Raw genomic sequence first — 18922 nt, 5'->3', positions numbered from 1 at the left:
AGCCCAGAAAGGTAAATGCTATTATTATCCCCATTTTCTAGTTGAGGAAACTGAGACAGACAGAAGTTAAGTGACTTGCCCAGGGTCATATAGCTAGTAAGTGTCTAAGGCCAGTTTCCTGACTTGAGGCCCAGCGCTCTAGTCACTAAGGAATCAATTTTTTTTGCCCTTTTTTGTATTCCCAGCACTTTAGTATAGTGCCTGGCACTAAGTGCTTGAAAAATGCTTGCTGACTTTATTAATTTGCTTTTGCTGATTCAAATGTAATCTTTGTTAACATATCCTCAAATAGGCAATCACAATCACCAAGTCGGAAGCCAGACAATATTGATGTATTTTAGTCCATGTTCTACTCTTCACTGTGAGATCTTGGGCAAATCACTTAAATTTAATTATGTACTGAGTATCCACTTGTGTTTGGTACTTTATTAGAAACTGCAGAGAAAACAAAGAAGGATGAGATAATCTTCATTCCTCAAAAAAATGTAAATTTTTTAGGGGAGATAGAACAACAAACAAAAATGAAAGAATGTGAATCAGTATAAGTTTAAGGCTCAAATTAGTGGCAGAAATGCATTCAGAGGAAGGAGAGATCAATGAAGGTTGAAGTGATATGGGAAGATATCATGGAGGAGGTGGTTGGGAAACAGAAATTATGAGATGGATAAAGACCAATATCTCCATTAAAAATGGAGAATATTTGAGCCTCCATTTGTCCCACAGGAAAGCTGTAAAGACAAATGAGCTAGCTGGAAGAAAATCATAATACTAAAATAAAATATTTACTTTTACCCTCATCAACTATGTACAAAAAGTTTTCTTGTTAATAATTATGAAACACTCGATCTTTGAAGATGGCAGAGTGAAAGCAGTGACTTGCTTGAGCTCTCCTCCAAACTCCTGCAAATACTCATAAAAAATGGCTCTAAACAAATTCTGAAGCAGCAGAACCCACAAAAAGACAGAGTGAAACAAATTTCCAGCCCAGGACAACCTGAATGATTGGTCAGAAAAGTGTATTGCACCAGGCTGGGAGAGAAGAGCAGCAGCATGGGAGCGCAGGCCACAGCAAACCTAAAGCAGGCCTCAGAGGACTCAATCATGGGCAGCTGTGGAGGTTTCCAGACTCCTCAATCCACAAATGCCAAAGACAACTTAGAAGGTCAGTGGGAAAAGTCTGCTTCTGTTGGTGCTGAGAAAGGAAGGCAGGGTTTCAGCTCCATTCCCCAAGAGCGTGATGCGGCCGGGGGGTGGGGTGGGGCGGGGGTAGCTGCTTCCCGAGCTTCCGGCCCACAGACTGAGGGGGAATCCAGTGGCTGATCAGAGAGGGATCACAGGGATCTCTTTGCCAGTGCTGAGGCAGGAATCTCTTGCTTTGCCCATGTTTGGATCTGGGCCACAGTTCTGGGTGATGGTCCTGGGGTGAGGAGGAGCGCTGGCTTGGTGGAGATTGTAGTGACTGTGGAGAGGAGCCCCTTCTTACAGTTACAGCACAGAAAGGAGTACTTGTGGTCACAGGCCAGGAAAGGAGTAAACACCTCGTCCCTTATCATACCACCTTGGAAGAACTGAAAATTTACAGGTCCCTACAAGTATCTCTGAAAACAGCTATACAAACCCCTGAAGCTTGGGACAGTACACTCTCCACATTGGAAGCAGACTCTTACCTTAACAAAGAGTTTAAAACTCAAGTAACTGTCTGGGATCATGAGCAAGCAGTGCAAAAAGAGTCAGACTATATTATCTTACTTTGGTGACAAAGAAGATCAAAATATACAACCAGAAGAAGACAACAAAGTCAAAGCTCCTATATCCAAAGCCTCCAAGAAAAATATGAATCAGTCCGGGCCTTGGAAGAGCTAAAAAGATTTTGAGAAGCAAGTAAGAGAAGTAGAGGAAAAACTGGGAAGAGAAATGAGTGATGCAAGAAAATCATGAAAAAAGTCAACAGCTTGCTAAAGGAGACCCAAAGAAAAAATACTGAAGAAATAACACCTTAAAAAATAGCCTAACCCAAATGGCAAAAGAGGTCCAAAAAGCCAATGAGGAGAAAAATGCCCTAAAAAGAAAAATTGGCCAAATGGAAAAGGAAGTCCAAAAGATTACTGAAGAAAATACTTCCTTAAAAATTAGAATAGAGCAATTGGAAGATAGTGACTTTATTAGAAATCAGACACAGTAGAACAAATCCAAAAGAATGAAAAATAGAACAATGTGAAATATCTCATTGGAAAAACAACTGACCTGGAAAATAGATCCAGGAGAGAGAATTTAAAAATTATTGGACTATCTGAAAGCCATGATCAAAAAAAGAGCCTAGACATCATCTTTCAAGAAATTATCAAGGAAAACTGCCCTGATATAGTAGAACCAGAGGGCAAAATAGAAATTGAAAGAATCCACAGATCTCCTCCTGAAAGAGATCCCCAAAGGAAAACTCCTAGGAATATTGTAGCCAAATTCCAGAGTTCCCAGGTCAAGGAGAAAATATTACAAGCTGCCAGAAGGAAACAGTTCAAGTACTGTGGAAACGCAATCAGGATAACACAAGATTTAGCAGCTTCTACATTAAAGGACCGCAGGGCATGGGAATATAATATTCAGGAGGGCAAAGGAGATAGGATTACAACCAAGAATCACCTACCCAGCAAAACTGAGTATAATCCTTCAGGGGAAAAAATGGTCATTCAGTGAAATAGAGGACTTTCAAGCATTCTTGATGAAAAGACCAGAGCTGAATAGAAAATTTGACTTTCAAATACAGGACTCAAGTGGAACGTGAAGAGGTAAACAGGAAAGAGAAATCATAAGAGACTTATTAAGATTGAACTGTTTACATTTCTGCATGGAAAGATGATATTTATAACTCATGAGACCTTTGTCAGTATTAGGGTAGTTGAAGGAAAAAAAATGTTCATATGTATATATAGATAGATAGAGGGCACAGGGTGAGTTGAAGATTAAGGGGTCATATCTGGAGAATAAGAGATGAGAGAGGATGATACTCAGAGAAGAAAGGGAGAGGTAGAATGGGGTAAATTATCTGACACACAAAAAAAAACAGAAAAGAAAAGTCTCTCACAGTGGAGGGGAAACAGGGGAAGGTGAGAGGGAATGAGTGAATCTTATTCTCATAGGATTTGGCTTAAGGAGGGAATAACACACACATTCAATTGGGTATGGAAATCTGTCTTACCTACAGGAAAATAGGGGGAGAAGGGGACAAGAGAACAAGGGGATGATAGAGAGGAGGGCAGACTGGGAAAGGGGATAATCAGAAGTAAATACTTCTGAGGAGGGACAGGGTCAAAAGAAAGAATAGAATAAATGGGAGGGCAGGATAGGATTAAGGGAAATAGAGGTAGTTTTTCACAACATGTCTACTATGGACGTATTTTGCATAACTGCATATGTACAATGTATATTGAGTTGCTTGCCTTTTCAATGAGGGTGGGTGGGGAGGGAGGAAAACAGAAAATTTGAAACCTAAAGTTTTAAAAACATATGTTTTAAAAAAAAATGTTTTCACATGCTACTGGGAAATAAGAAATATAGGAAATGGGGTACAGAAGTCTGTCCTGCCCTACAGGAAAATAGAAGGGGAAGGGGATAAGAGAAGGGGAGAGAGATAGAAGAGAAGACAGACTAGGGGAAGGAATATTCAGAATGCATGACATCTTGGGGTGGGGGGGAGATGGGGTGAAAATTTGGAACTCAAAAACTTGTGGAAGTGAATGTTGAAAACTAAAAATAAACAAATTTATATTAAAAAAATAATTATGAAACACTCAACAAAAAGCTAAATGCAGAATTATGGTTCCTATATATTGCTGGTTCACAGGTGGTTGTTGTTGTTTTTCTTTTTTGACATTTTGACATTTCACAAATAAATGAAAAGTTTTATTCCTGAAAGCAGAAAGAGGTCTAATAATTACTATAAGAAAGTCCTATAGTCCAAATAAATATATATATAATGATAACATACAAAAACTTTGAAAATATCTAAAGCAGAGTTTAATGTAAAATTTCTGATTTATCATTTCTGATTTCTAACAGACTATATTGTTATGAATCTTCTAAAGTCTCTGAAGTCACTTCTAACTCTGAGATTCAGAGATCTTAAAATTCTACTCCTATGCCTTATTATGGTATGGCAGTAACAGAGGGTTCTTGAAGGCTTTACTAGGAGAATATAAGCTTTGCTAGTCCTAACAAGGTGGCAAGGCTTCAAGTTTGGTCCTGGGGATAAGATGTCTATCCATTGTAAAAGAATCAGCCTTTTTCAAAGTTTAGAAAGGTTCAACACCAGCTTGGCTGTAGGATAATAATGATTTCTTTGATCACAGGCACTCACAAACATCAAGTTGTAGATATGTTACGGCAGTAATGGTAGATTGAATAGCCACAGTGAAATAAAAGAACCATGAAATATTGAAGTTTCTTATAAATACAAGCATAGTTTTTGGTATTTTTAATTTTTAGTAGTTAACTATCATCACTGTTACAATATTTTAGTGTAATCTAGTATCATGAATAGTAGATGCTTAAGCAAGTATTTATGGTTAATGACTATCTATTTTACCTTTCCTTTGGCATGAGGGATACCCAATGGGCACTGATGTACTCCACCTAACAAAGCAGCCATTGCAAAACTGTAACCACTAACAGCTTCAGGTGAGGTCTTCAAATTATTAAGCCTTTCTGCACATCTGTCTAGAAATGGAGTCAACTGGAAAGGCAATGCCACAGCTACACAACGTAAACACCATGCTGCAGCAAGTCGGGCAGCCATACTAGGATGCAGAAGCACAGACGTTACTGTTTCCAAAAGACCTGAAGAAGAAAAAACACAAAGACGTACTCTTTTAAAAAGCAGAAAAACCAATTCCACCAAACAAAAAGAATATAACACAATAACAAAAGTCAAAATAATTGGCTTTTCCAAGGATAGTTTTATAACCTAGTCAAAGAATATGTTTTATCAGCTGCTTATTAACAATAATGTACTTCAAGAGAAACTTCTGAAACATGGAATACTAGTTATAGTTACGTCTATTAAAATGTTGCTTGATTTAGAATTAAACATAAGTATTCAACATTTTTCAATTATTTGCCCTGAAAAAAGTATCACATACATTGGGAATACCAGAATGGAAACTACTGATAACATTTTTAATTCATCTCCCAAACCTTTAAATATAATTTTGACCTGAGTCTAAATCCTCCCTCTGTTATTTACTAATTGTGCAACTATGGAAAAACTCCCTTCACCACTTCTAGCCTCGGCTTCTTCTTTTTCTTTAAAATGCAAGAGGTGGATTTGATGGTCCCTTAGCTCTTATCCAGCTCTAGCTATATGAAGATCTAGCTATGATTCTTTTCATTCATTATTTCTTTTTCATATAGTTGGATAATCAACCCATCAGTACATCTTATCTAGATAGATAAGCATTGAATAAAATTAACAGAATAGAAACTGAAGTCATCAGATACTAGACTTCCCATTTCTTATAGCCATGACTTTGGTCCATTTAACAGGAAAGAAAGGAAGAAGAAAATAAAACCTATACAAAAAAATTAAAATAATAATAGCATGGTAAATAACTGAGATAATGAATTGATTTATAACTGAATAGGAGGAAATAAGTGGGCCAGACTGCATTTAGAAAATTGTATAGTGTTTTCAGTGATCCCAAGGTTTTCCCTCAAACAAAGGTCCTCTTTTTTAAATATATAGTAATGCTGAAGAGCTTAGTGTCATGGTATATAACAGGCTCTGAAGAATTATAGCTACAGATCACACAAAGAGGCCCATGATGTTCATATTAGGATGCAACATATTATCAATGCAAAATTTTACAGGAGAAGCAGCATAAATGATGTTATCAGGGAGATGTATGACTCAAAAAGGAAGTAGGCTGCTAACGTAACAAAAATGAGAGAATAACTCATGAACGGTGGGTGTTACTCCACTGGTATGCATTCAATATTAACAAATCAAGAAAGAGGCTACCAATATTTTCAGCAGATTCTTTTGAAAGAATTAGGAGAGTATGTGGACAAGAGTAACACAGGATGAAGAAAGGATGGGCAACAGAAAGTATACACACTGACGTGTTAACAGACCTATCAAAGTTATCTATATTAAACATGCTTATTCAATGTAGAAATTCAAAGGAGGTGGACTGAATAGTTCTACAGCCTAAAAATCAAAAGGCCCAGGTACCATGATGCACAGGCCGATCTCCCTACTTTGTGCATTTTCTCAGGCTGCCTCCAATGCTTGGAATATCTCCTGCTTTTCCTGGCTTCCTTAAAGCCTAATCTAAAAATACATCCTTCTGCAAGAAGCCTTTGCTGGTCACCCTAAATGCTAGTGCCTTCCCTATAATGTCCAATTTATCCTGTATATTAGTGCCTGTATACATTTATGTATATACACATATATACACACCTACACATACACATGCATACATATATGTAAACAAAATTGTGTTTGTTTTATAACTATATCTTGTTTGTACATAGTTGTTTAAATGTTTTCTCTCCCATTAGATTTTAAGATCCTTGAGGGCAAAGAAGTGGTTTTTACTTTCTTTGTATCCACAGCATTAAGTATATAGTAGGTATTTAATAAATGCTTGCTGACTTGACTTGATTGTTCTTGTATTTCTCGTTAATTTCTTGAGACAAATGAATTAAATTTTAAAAAGTTTAAGTGCCTAGGCACAATACGGGATCCTCAAGAAACATACATACATACATTTACATACACACATACACACTTACAATGTATATATATGATATAGATCTAAATCACAAGGAGCTTATAATTTCTTGGAGAAAAAGTATGAATGCATATAACCATAACAGTATGTGATAAGAAAAAAAGCATTTTAGGCAAAGTGCTATTTGAAATTTGTGGACTGGGAGAAAACTTTCAGCTGGGTGGAAGGGAAGGGGAGGAATGGTAAGCAGCAGGAGATCACAGGAAGCTTCATGGAAAAGAATAACTAGTATTTTTTAGTCTTCTTGACTCTAAAATCAATATTACACTACCTACAGTTTTACAAAGGTCTTTATGAAGTTTATATATTTTTCTTAATTCCATAATGCAAGTAGAGCTATTTATTCAGCAACTATATATTCAATCACTTATTATGTAAAAGGCATTGTTAGGTTCTGTGGAGACGCTAAGACAACACAGTTCTTTGTCCTCAGGGATTTTATAGTTCCATACATAGATATTCAGTTTAATTATCTTATGAAAATTTTTGTTACATCTGGTTACATACCCCGTCAATAACTGTCACTTTTAAAAAATTATTTAGAAGCAGAATAATGCAGTAAAGACTACTATAAAATCAAACATTTAAGGGGAAAAAATCTGTCTGGAAGCAGTTGTAGTTCTATATTCTCTATAACTAAACTTTCTCCATATCTATCTAATCACTTTTACCATCATTTTAAATTACTTTCTGGAAGAACTGAATCAATTCACAGCTCCAATAAAATAGTATCATTAAGTCTGAAAAAGATGACTAATCAAACAAATAAACAATCAGTCAAATATCAGTTGCACTATGTTATTAAAAGTTGTCCCCAAATCTTAAGACTTTTGCATTTAAGTCAAGTGCATACCTATAGATGCTTCCTGAATAAGAGGAGATGCAGTGGCATTTAAGCTTTGGACTAAGCTACCAAGCTCCTGCAGGGCACACACCATCACATGCTGACTTGCTGCTATGTCAGCAGCTCCAGATTTGTTTTCACTACTTGTATCATTCACTACTGCTTCTGGAAAAACAAAACAATATCAGGTACTTAGTATGAGTAAATTAAAATTTTGACTTCAGGTTTCTTTAGTCCATTTATTTTTAAAATATTACAACAAAAGTTTAATGGCTGCAAATCAGGTCTTTTCTATCATAATTTCTCAGTTAGCAGTACCAATGCTATTAAATGTTAAATGTTTTAAAGGAGTCATATGATCACAGTATAGTGACTCAATGCATATTTAAGTATATCTATAAAGTATATCAAATGCACCCACATCCCAGAATAATTTTTCTTCTCACATAGGTAGGTATATAAGGCCTGCAATCAAAAAAACTTTGAAGCTTGTTACTGGACTCATTTACAAAAAGCCACTGGCCCTGTTACTTGATGTTAAATATTGTGCAACAAAGAACCAGATAATTTTTTTAACTGCCAGCCAAAGGTAAAAAATTCTTAACAAAGACAATTCATGGTCTCCATTATAACTGCAAAAGAAGACTATTTTTCTACCCAAGATATCTAACCTGCAGACAGGCATACTTAATGAAAATCGAAGAGAAGTAGAATATAAGGGTGACCTTTAAGTTGACTGAAGTTTTATGCCTCTAATATTAAACTTTATTTCTGAGTATACCAAAAGATGCAATGCGCTGGCTAATTTAATATTCTAACTTCCTATAGTTTAATTAAATTTAGGTTAAAAAGGTTCCAAGCTGTGGTAATAAGTAAGCTATAAATAATTAACTCCAAGGTTTTTTATCTTTAGAGTCTGTTTCATTTTGAATAATACACAAATTCAGTCTTTATCAAGCTATCATTATAGAAGAAATTATTAACTAAATATCTTTAAAGTAAAACTTCATTAGTATGAATCTCATTAACCCATAATTCATGATTATTCAAGATGAGGGTGGGTCTGAATTTAGTTTTCTTCAAAAGATATTTCTTTGCTAAGAAAAGTCATAATAAACAAAATCATAGACAGATAATTAAATTATTTGGGAAAAAACTTTCAAGCACTTTGGAAATATTTGAAGAATCAGTGATTAAAGTAATTGTGATAAACATTACCTCCTTAGAGGTACCAGACATTATGCGGGCTCTGGAGTCAAGAGGAGTTGGGTTTAAATCTTGTCTCCTTTGTGATCTTGGATAAGTTACATACACACACACACCTCCCTGGTCTTCAGTTTCTTCAAATGAAGAAAGAGGCAGTACGACTAGACAGCCTTTGTGGTCCCTTCACACTATATAAATATGATCTGTGATCCTATGTATTATTAATTTCCAAAATTTGTTTTTAAAGAGAAAGAAAAATAAAACTCACCCACTGCTTTCATTTGTTTTCCAATGGCTTGGCAGATTTCTTTGGCAGCTGCAATCTGAGCTTTTTCCCCAAGCAAACTGCCTACAGTAGCTCTGAGGATAAAGGAGACACATCTTCTTGAGTACACAGCTTCTACATGTGTTTGGGTGGCCCGAGGGTGTGAAACCAGATCAAGTACATGAGATAAGAATGTAGCAAAGCTGCGTTCTAACCACTGACCACCTAATGTTGTAACAAAAACAACATATGCCTGCAAGCAGAATAAAATGTAATTTAAGACCTAAAACGAAACAAATTCATTACATTTACAAATAAAACAACTTCAAAAAACAAAGGCCAAAACCACTTCATAAAAAAAAACATGGTAAAAAAAAATTATATTTTGAAATGGAGAAACTGATGAAATACTGCTGTAAGGCTACAAAACTCTGCTTCTCTAACCTTCTTCAAAATGTAGAGGCTAAGATTCTATAGAATATTCATTTTCACTTATTCCAAATGCATAGACTGATGGGAGGATTATGAATCGATCATCACAAACCCCCTTTAGCTTCTACTAAAGGCAGGAAAAATGTATTTGGAACTGATCAATGGCTCTAGAAATTTTACATCTAATAAAGCAAGCATGTACTTATATTGTGTCTAATTTGTGAAAAGCAAAAGGTGAAAGAGTCCCTGGTCCTAAGGAGCTTGCATCTAATGGAGGAGAAAATATACATATAATACACATAAAATCAATAAAAGGTAGTTTTGGGAAGGAGTGCACCAGCAGGTAAGGGATTAGAAAAAAGGTCAGGTAGAAGGTGGCACTTGAGCCAAGTCTGGAAGAAATCCAAGGATTTCTAGAGGCAGAGATGAGAAATGAACACGATCTATACACAGGAGAAAAGAAAGTACAAAGTCAGAGAAATGGGAGATAGAACACTGAGTGTACGTGGAAGAACAAGTGGTTAGTGCAGCTGGATTGCATCGTACATAGAGGCTTTCTAAGAGGCCTGGGAAGATAGGAAGAGGCAAAATGTAAAGAGATTTAAATGGCAAACAGAGGACTTGATATGGGACCTTAAAAGTAAGAGGGAACCAGTGGAGTTTTATTGTGTAGAAAAGTGACATCATCAGATCTACACTTTAAAGAAATTACTTTGGTGGTTACGTGGAAGATGGATTGAAATAGTAAGAAGAACGAGGCAGGGAGATCAATTGGGGGCTATTGTAGTAAGCTAGGCAACAGATAAAGAGGGTCTAAATTATGGTGGTAGCTTTGCAAGTTTTGAGGAGATGGATATGAGCTGGAGAGATAGAAACAGCAAGATTTGGCAAGTGATCTCAGATATGCTGGATGAGTGAGAATGAGGAATGGAGGATAAGACTAAGATTGTGAAGCTGGAAAAATGGAAGGACAATGGTACCTTTGAAAGTAATAGAATAGTTCAGCAGAAGGGTGAATTTGAACTCTATTTTGGGCATGTTGAGTTTGAGATGACTTTTAGACATTTAGTTCATAATGTCTAATAGGCAGTTGGTAAGATGATAACCATCAGTTTTAAATAACCTTCTAAAGACATAAGAATTGTTCAATTTTAATTAAAATTCTGACTCTTGGATGTTAATGCCCTTATTAGCATAATTTGAGTTAAAAATAACCAAAAGCTTGTATAATTGTTGAAATGCTAACTTCCAAAAGATACACATTTGTGCATTATGTGAATAATTAATCATATGTATGTATAAACATGTAATTTAAGAAGGATGAAACATGTTATAAAAAGTGTTTGTTTAAAGAAATCAAAGCGATATTTCATACATAAAGTTACAAATGCCTATGTATTTGCTATTACTTGGCAACTGGTTTTATAAAATTTATGAAGCAAAAAATAAGAAACAATGACTATTTTTACAAAGCTATTACAAACCTGTGTAACTCCAACTCTTACTTCACGATTAACTGACCCACCAACTTTTAGCATTTCTCCACCACTCTTTAAGAATCCAGACCCTCCACGTAGAAATCCTGTGGCCATGAGCTCTAAGACTTCATCTAAAGTAGCTCTTTTCACATTCTGGCGCATTACTTTCAGAGAAAAAAAAAGATAAAATTTGTAGCCATATAAAATATATTGTTTTTTCATGATGCAAAGTAGTCTAAGAAGCTAGCTTTCCATGATTAACTAATTTAGATTGCAAATAAAAATATACTTTAGGTTTACTCTTAAAAAGTCTTCTAAAATATACTACATGTATTTTGCCACTATAATGTATATTCAATAACCATGGTTGGCTTCAAGAATTTAAAGTTGCTGTTACTTTTTAGTAGCATTAAAATATAATACAGGATAGCTGAGCCAAGATGAAGGAGTAGTAGGAAGAAGTACAGCAAGCCTCTACCCCCAAAACTCCATCAAACAGATTTAGAAAACACACCAGACAGAATCCTGCCGGAAAATTCAAGAAAATGCAAAGGAAGACAGAGAAAGAAATGGGGGACAGCATCTGGCCAGGAGTACACTAACAAATCATGACAGTGTAGGGAAAAGATATCATGACACCTATGCACAGACTTTCCTCTAGCCAAGATCTGTCAGACAATGTGTTCTACTGAGATAATCTAAGGTCATTTTCATGATACAATCAGCAGTGAAAGTAGGACTTACTTTCAAAAGACCGTGAAAAATTTTAAAAGTACTACTAGTATGACTGTATCAAAATTATACACAAACTATTTCAACCATCTATTTAATGGGAATTTTCATATTTTAAGACAAAACTATTTAAGGGGTAGCTAGGTGGAACAGTGAATAGAGTGTCAGGCCTGCAGTCAGGAAGACTAATCTTTCTGAGTTCAAATCTGACCCAAACACTTACTAACTGTGTGACACTGGGCAAGTCACTTAACACTGTTTGCTTCAGTTTCCCCACGTGCAAAATGAGCACCAAAACACTCCAAGAAAACCTAAATGGGGTCACAAAGAGCTAGATGCAACTGAAAACAACTAAACAAGAACAACTGTCAATTTTAAATTTTTATTGAAACTTAATCTACTGCATAACTAATTTTGGAGAATATACTAAATATCTGTGAATAATATCTTTTGGTCAAAATAATGGCAAAGTTTTAATGGAATTTAAATTTTTACAAAGAAATTAACATTAGATGAATTCAGAAATGACAAATGTTATTAGTTTAAGATTTGTCATGGAAAAATGTTGAAAAACATATGAAATAAAAAAGTATAGGTATATGATGTGTTTATGATAATTCAGTACCTGTTGCCTGTTTAGGCATCAATGCTGTAGCCATGACTGTTCCCAAAAGTTTTGCCACTGCCACTCGAACCCCATAATTTGAGCTTTCCAAAGCCTTAAAAGACAATGTGGCTATATTTTCCAATTCAGCTGTCCACATAAATACGGCTTCATTCTGTAGTTCTAGCAGGCACTGTCAGGTAGAAGAGATATTTTAAAGTTAAATTAATTTCTTCTTTAAAAAATTTTTTAAAGCTAAATTCATTTCATAAAGGTTTTAGACATATTAGATTTTATTAAATTGATCTGAAGATAAATGTAATTTGAAATTTTATTCTGTAATACTGTAGAGAAAGGAACTGAATTGAAAGTAGTAGAGGTATACTAGAGCAACAACTAGAAAAATTACAAATTCAAGTTCAAAAAATTTATTAAGTAACTACTATGTGCCTGGCACTGTACTCCTGTATTCCTGTATACTGTATTCCCTATGAGAAACAGGAAAAAAGTATAAGATACAGATATTATGCTCAGGGAGATCACAATCTAGCTAAGGATATTCACACACACAGAAAATACTTGAGAAACAACAAAACAGTAAATGATCATACTGTTATATATCAGTTCATTGATTAGTTCAAAAATTGATTTTCTCGCAGGCTGGAGAGCCTATAGTAGAAAACATAACATATTTAATAGAGGATATTTTACAATATCATTATAATGCATAGATTCACACATTACAAATACATATGTGTGTGTGTGTGCGCTTATTTGTATAATCTAACTATATCTGTTCAAAAGCTCTCAAGCCCAACAAAGGAGCTAGAGAGCTATATCAATTAACATCAATAGACCAGGGACAGCAACAGAGATAAACACAGAAATTTCATCCTTCAATGGTTTTTAACATTAAATTGTTATTCTAAATGAAAACATCAAGAAATGGGCATTTCCATATATGTAACAACACAAGAAAAGAATATGAAATTGTAAATCTCTAATTTATGCCACTTGTTTTTCTAAGAAGTAAATGACAAGAGCAGCCAAGATGGCAGATTAGAGGCAGCAAGTCAGGGAAACTCTCCCAACATTCCCCTCCAAAGAACTTTAAAATAACACCTCAAATCAAGTTGTAGCACGGCACAGCCAACAAAAGGCCAGAGTGAGACATTTTTCCAGCCTGTGACAATTTAGGAGAGCAGCAGGAGAGGTCTGTGACACCAGGGTGGGAGCTAGCCAGGAGCACAAGCAGAGGCAACACAGACAGTGAGCCTTGGAAATGGCTGCAACAGCAGCAACAGCACCTTCCAGACCAGAGACAGTAAGGGGGTCAGACAACTATTCAGAAAGAGATTACTTGGGTCCCTTTTCTGGCACTGACTGCAATGGTGCTATTTGACAACTGTATTGCCCATAAGCAGTTCTGGGTCACAGCTGCAGGGTGGAGAAGAACACTCTGGTCTGTCACAAGGGAGTCTTCACAAGGAAGCAGAGGCCCTGGTCATAGTCACAAGGCAGAGAGGAACATTAATACTTGCAGCTTCAGAGAGCAGGAGATGTGGTCACAGTTCCAGGGCTAAGAAGAGCACTACTGCTTGAAGCTGCATGGGAGCAAGGGCTGTTCCTCAATAAACTTTAGACCACAGACCAAGAGAGCAGTGACCACACTTCTCCCTGGATCACAACACCTTGAAAGCATTGAAAACTTGCAGACACCCAGAGCTAGTTCTGAAAACAAGCAGCATGAAAAAGCCTGAAGTATGGGTCAATGTTGCTCCACCTCCAACTAAGCAGAGCCTAACTTTAAATTTGAACTCAAAGTCAAGAAATAGTCTGGAAAAATGAGCAAACAGCAAAAAAAGAACTTGACCATAAAAACATACCAGTGGCAGGGAAGACCAAGACATTAACTCAGAAGAAGACAGCAATATTTAAAAATAGCTACAACCTAAGCCTCAAAGGAAAATGCTAATTGTACAAAAGCCCAAGAAGGCTTGAACCTCATTCTCATTGGAATTGGTTCAAACAAACAAATAAATAAATAAATGTATATATACATATACATATATACATATATATATATATATATACACACACACACACACACACACACATATGTATGTATGTACGTATGTATGTATGTATATATATATGTATGTTTGTATACACACACAAATATATATATTTATATATGTGCACATATATATGTATATATATACATATATATATATATGTATATACATGTATGTATATATATATATATATGTATATATATATATATATATATATATATATATACACACACACACACACACACACACACACACACACACTCAGATGGGTATAGAAATCTATCTTACCCAACAGGAAAATAGGGGGAAAGGGGCTAAGAGAAAGGGTGGTGGTAGTAATAAAAGGGAAGGCTGGTTAAAAATCCTCTTAAAAGGATCTGTTCTGTAAAACTTGGACTCAGTCAAAGGGCTGCACTTGAGGACCTAAAGGGACACATAAGGTCTTGAAGCTGCAGGTTCCCCACTCCTGGATTAGAACCTAGAATCCAAGAATAGGTTGAAACAGTTGAAACAGAAAGACACACATAGTGTTAAAATGAGGAAACTACATTTTGATAAAAGGTACTGCAGACAATAAAGTAATATCAAAAATATTTATGTTTCTCTGATAAAGTCCTCATTTCTCAAATATATAGGGAACTGAGTTAAATTTATTTTTTTAAAAGCTATTTCCCAATTGATAAACTGTCAAGAGATATGAAGTCAATTTTGAGAAATCAAAGCTATCTATAGTCATATGAAAAAATGCTCTAAATCACTATTGATTAGAGGAATGCAAATTAAAACAACTCTGAGGCATTACCTCCCATCTATTAATTGACAAATACTAGAAGGGATGAGGGAAAATGGGTACACTGATAAATGGTAGGTGGAGTTATGAACTGGTCCAACCATTCTGGAGAACAATTCAGAGGGGCTGTGAAACTGTGTGTTCCCTTTGACCCACCAATACCACTAGTAGGTCTGTACCCTAAAGAGATTATAGGAAAATGGAAAAAAAACATTTATAGTAACCTTTTTGTGGTGGTTAAAAAATTAGAAATTGAGGGGACGCCCATCAGTTAGGGAATGGCTGAAAAAATTGTGCCATATGATTGTGATGGAGTACTACTGTGCTCATGAGGGAGATAGTTTCAGAAAAACATGGCAAAACTTATATGAACTAATGCAAAGTGAAGTAAGCATAATGATCAGGAGATCATTGTACACAGTAACAGCAAAATTGTAATGATGATCAAATGTGAAAGATTTAGTTACTCTGATCAATACAATGATCCAAGACAATTCTAAAGGACTGGTGATGAAAACTGCTTCCTCCTCCGGAGAAAGAACTGAAGAATTCTGAGTGCAAACTGGAGTTTATTTTTCTCATTTTCTTTATTTGTCTTACTTTTTTTGGTGATATGGCTAATATGGAAAGGTTTTGCATGATTTCACATGGAATTGATACGTTGCTTGCTTTCTCAATGAGCAGAAGTGAAGGAATTTGAAACTCAAATTTTTTAAAAAGAATGTTAAAAAATTAATAAATATATGCATTTAAAAGTACATAATAAACCCAAAATGTTACTTTCAAAATTGTCCTATATATCTGTGATTCCCTCTGAACTTTTCTGTGCATTTTTAAAACATTTTAATGGTTCACTCTTTTTTTCTTCTTGCATTACTATCGAAAACTTACTCCTTTCTCTCAAACTTCCCCTTACCCCAATTAAAAATGGGGTGGAGGGAACCTCTTATAACAAATAAGCATAGTTAAGCAAAATGAATAGTAGGGGCCCTGGTCAAAATTGTATTTTTTCCCTGTACCTTGGTTCCATCTTCTCTGTCAGGAGGTGGGTAACATGTTTCATCATGGGGCCTCAGGAGATGTGGTTGTTTACTGCTTTTATCAGTTCTTTAGTCTTTCAAAGCTGTTTTCAACGTTGCTCCTGTATATATTATGCTCACTTCATTCTTATCAGTTTATATTTATAGGGATTCTCTAAAATGATCAAATTTTTTCTTTCATATTTCTTCTTTTTAACCCCCTTGAGGGGGCAGGGATTGTCTTTCTAAGTCTTTTTTTTTAAATTCCCCTCTTCTAATAGTGTGTTAAAATTATACCTTGTTCTGGTCCCTTTCACCTCCCCCGTCCCTTACCATTCATACCATAAGTACGTAGTAGCCAATTTAAGGTAACAATGATAGGAAGATTGCAAAAGGGGAACATAGAAGTCATTTGCAAAACTGTCTCATAAAAATGGGGGCATAGAAGCCACTTGCACACTTGTCACATAAATTAAGGAAACTGAGAAGCCATTTGCAACTGCCTCAAAAATTCAAAGGTCACATCTTGAGACTGTACTAAATTAGGGGAAGTCAGCTAGGCTCCAGTGTAATGGCACCTGATCCTACTAACTGCTTTCAGTCTATAAGCTCCAGGCTTCCTCAACAAAAACAAGAAAAAATATTATATAAATGAGGGAACCTTAAGGTGATGCTGGTAATTTTGAAACAAATGTTGATATGATAATCAGCTAAGTCTAAGGTGCTATGGATAAAAGTTAGTCTATCTCCCACCACTAAAACTCTACAAAAATGGGACCCTAAATCCCTGCCCCTCAAGCACTCTTCTACCTGCTAAAGGCCCATGCTGCCCAAGGGCTACCAAATCTGATCTGTAGTTACATGCATGACTCTCTGTGCCTCTTTGCTTTGTGCTTTACTTGGTAGTTGTATTTATCTCTCTTTCTTGGGTTTCTTTTGTTTGGTGTGTTTGCAAGTCAAATAATCTACTCATACCTGGCTTTTTTCTTTTTAATTTTTGTTTTATTTTTCCAGGAATGCCTCAAAAGCCTCCTTCATTGAAAGCCTGTCCTTTCTCTCCCCCCTCCCCCCACCATTGGCAATTACACTTAGGTTTGCAGAATAATATGTCATTTTGGGTTGCATCTTGAGGTCCTTGGCTTTTCAGAATATATTATTTCATCTCCCTCTACAGTTTCTAATGGGTACAAAATAGTCTTGCATTATTTAGATTTCCTTCACTTTATAATTAAAGTAAATTTCCTAACTCCTAGTCATTTCCAGAATTTGTTGTTATTGGAATTGTTTGATTCAACCACTACACATTTGGCAGTGTGAAGCAGGGGGTTTTGTTTTTGTGGGGTTTTTTTTCCCTTGGAGGTGATCTGTGGGTCCTCTTGAATGGTGCTTTTGCTGTTGTTGTTCAGAAATTCTAGGAAGTTTTCTTGTATTATTTCTTCCATTACGATGTTTAGTTTTTTTCACTTGACATGGTCCACTGGGAAGTCAATGAATTCTATGTTGTCTCTACACTTTCTGTCTTTGATATTAATGTGTTCTGTTCATATAGAGACCGTGTGTTCGTTAATGCATTTTTTCTTTTAGATTGTCCTTTTCATTATATTTGTATTCTCCATCTATTGTCCTCATTTTTGTTTCTTTAGAGAGTCTTGCCATCTCAGATTCAAATTTTTTTCTATTATGCTAATTATTTCAGCTGTGCAGCCATAGCTTTTGCAGTCTGATCTCTTAACTTCTCTCAATATTCCGATTTTTCTCTTGAACTATTCTGGAACATCCAGGTGCAATATTATGTTCTCTTGGGAACTCACAAATTTCTTTCTTTGCTCAACAATATTTATTTAGTTTATAGTCTTTCAACTATGTGGGTAGCTATCTTCCCTTCTGATTTTACTATCTTCTTTGCTGGTCCCTCTGTGCTTTGAGTTTTTGACTGAGTTTTCTTCTGCCTGAAATCTTTTTCCTTTTTATGCCCGTATCACTCAATTTCTGACTCCTTTCCCTTTGATGGTGCCCCAGATACTATAATTCAAAGCTGTCTCAGCTTCCTCTCACATTGGGGAATTTGCTTTCCATCAATTTGGGTCCCTTCTACCAAGCAGCTTCTGGGAGGAAAGTACTGACCCCAGCTGGATGCCAATCCCTTTTCCTTCAGGCCTGGTACAGCTCATCACATTGGCCTCCTGTCCCAGTTCCCTTCTTTCCTTAGTTCTCTATGAATGTCTGTCACATTTTGCAAGCTTGGGGAGGGCACGGTGGGTATTCTGGGTAGAATTTTTGCTTCTTCAAGTTTCCCTAACACAGGAGTCATTTCAAGCAAAAAAAGAAAAGTGACTCCTCACTTTTCTGTCCTCCCTACATGGTGGGGAAGAGTTGAGGTCTGCTGATTCTTTCAATAAGATGTTTAAGGAAGGGCCAGGGAAGTATGCGTAGGCTAAGACTGCAGCAGAAATGAATTCCAAGGCTCAAGTCTGTAGTTCAGATTTATAGCCAATCTGAAAAGAGTGTGGAAGCTGATGTGACACAGTAATGATTATCATTCTCCACTGTTAACTCATAAGGCTGTTAATTAGGCTGAATTTCTCACTTTCTTATCCTGTGGATATAGACATAGTTATTCTGCCTCTGGTATATAATTCCTCGTGTGTGTGTGTGTGTGTGTGTGTGTGTGTGTGTGTGTGTGTGTGTG

The 18922-nt window shown here is 35.9% G+C and overlaps 1 protein-coding gene across 1 annotated transcript in view; it reads right to left on the bottom strand.

Annotated features, from left to right (window-relative positions):
- HEATR5B (HEAT repeat containing 5B) overlaps nucleotides 1-18922 on the bottom strand; it is a 132547-nt gene that overhangs the window by 95522 nt on the left and 18103 nt on the right. Inside the window, 5 exon segments of the mRNA XM_078149770.1 lie at nucleotides 4583-4833; nucleotides 7642-7797; nucleotides 9107-9356; nucleotides 11020-11177; nucleotides 12371-12542. Of these exon segments, the coding sequence (XP_078005896.1) occupies nucleotides 4583-4833; nucleotides 7642-7797; nucleotides 9107-9356; nucleotides 11020-11177; nucleotides 12371-12542 (987 nt within the window).

Source organism: Phascolarctos cinereus, unplaced genomic scaffold, assembly GCF_003287225.1.
Source record: "Phascolarctos cinereus isolate Bilbo 61053 unplaced genomic scaffold, phaCin_HiC Scaffold_2;HRSCAF=192, whole genome shotgun sequence".
In the NCBI taxonomy this organism is placed as follows: Eukaryota; Metazoa; Chordata; class Mammalia; order Diprotodontia; family Phascolarctidae; genus Phascolarctos; species Phascolarctos cinereus.
This window is presented reverse-complemented; position numbering and strand designations above follow the sequence as displayed.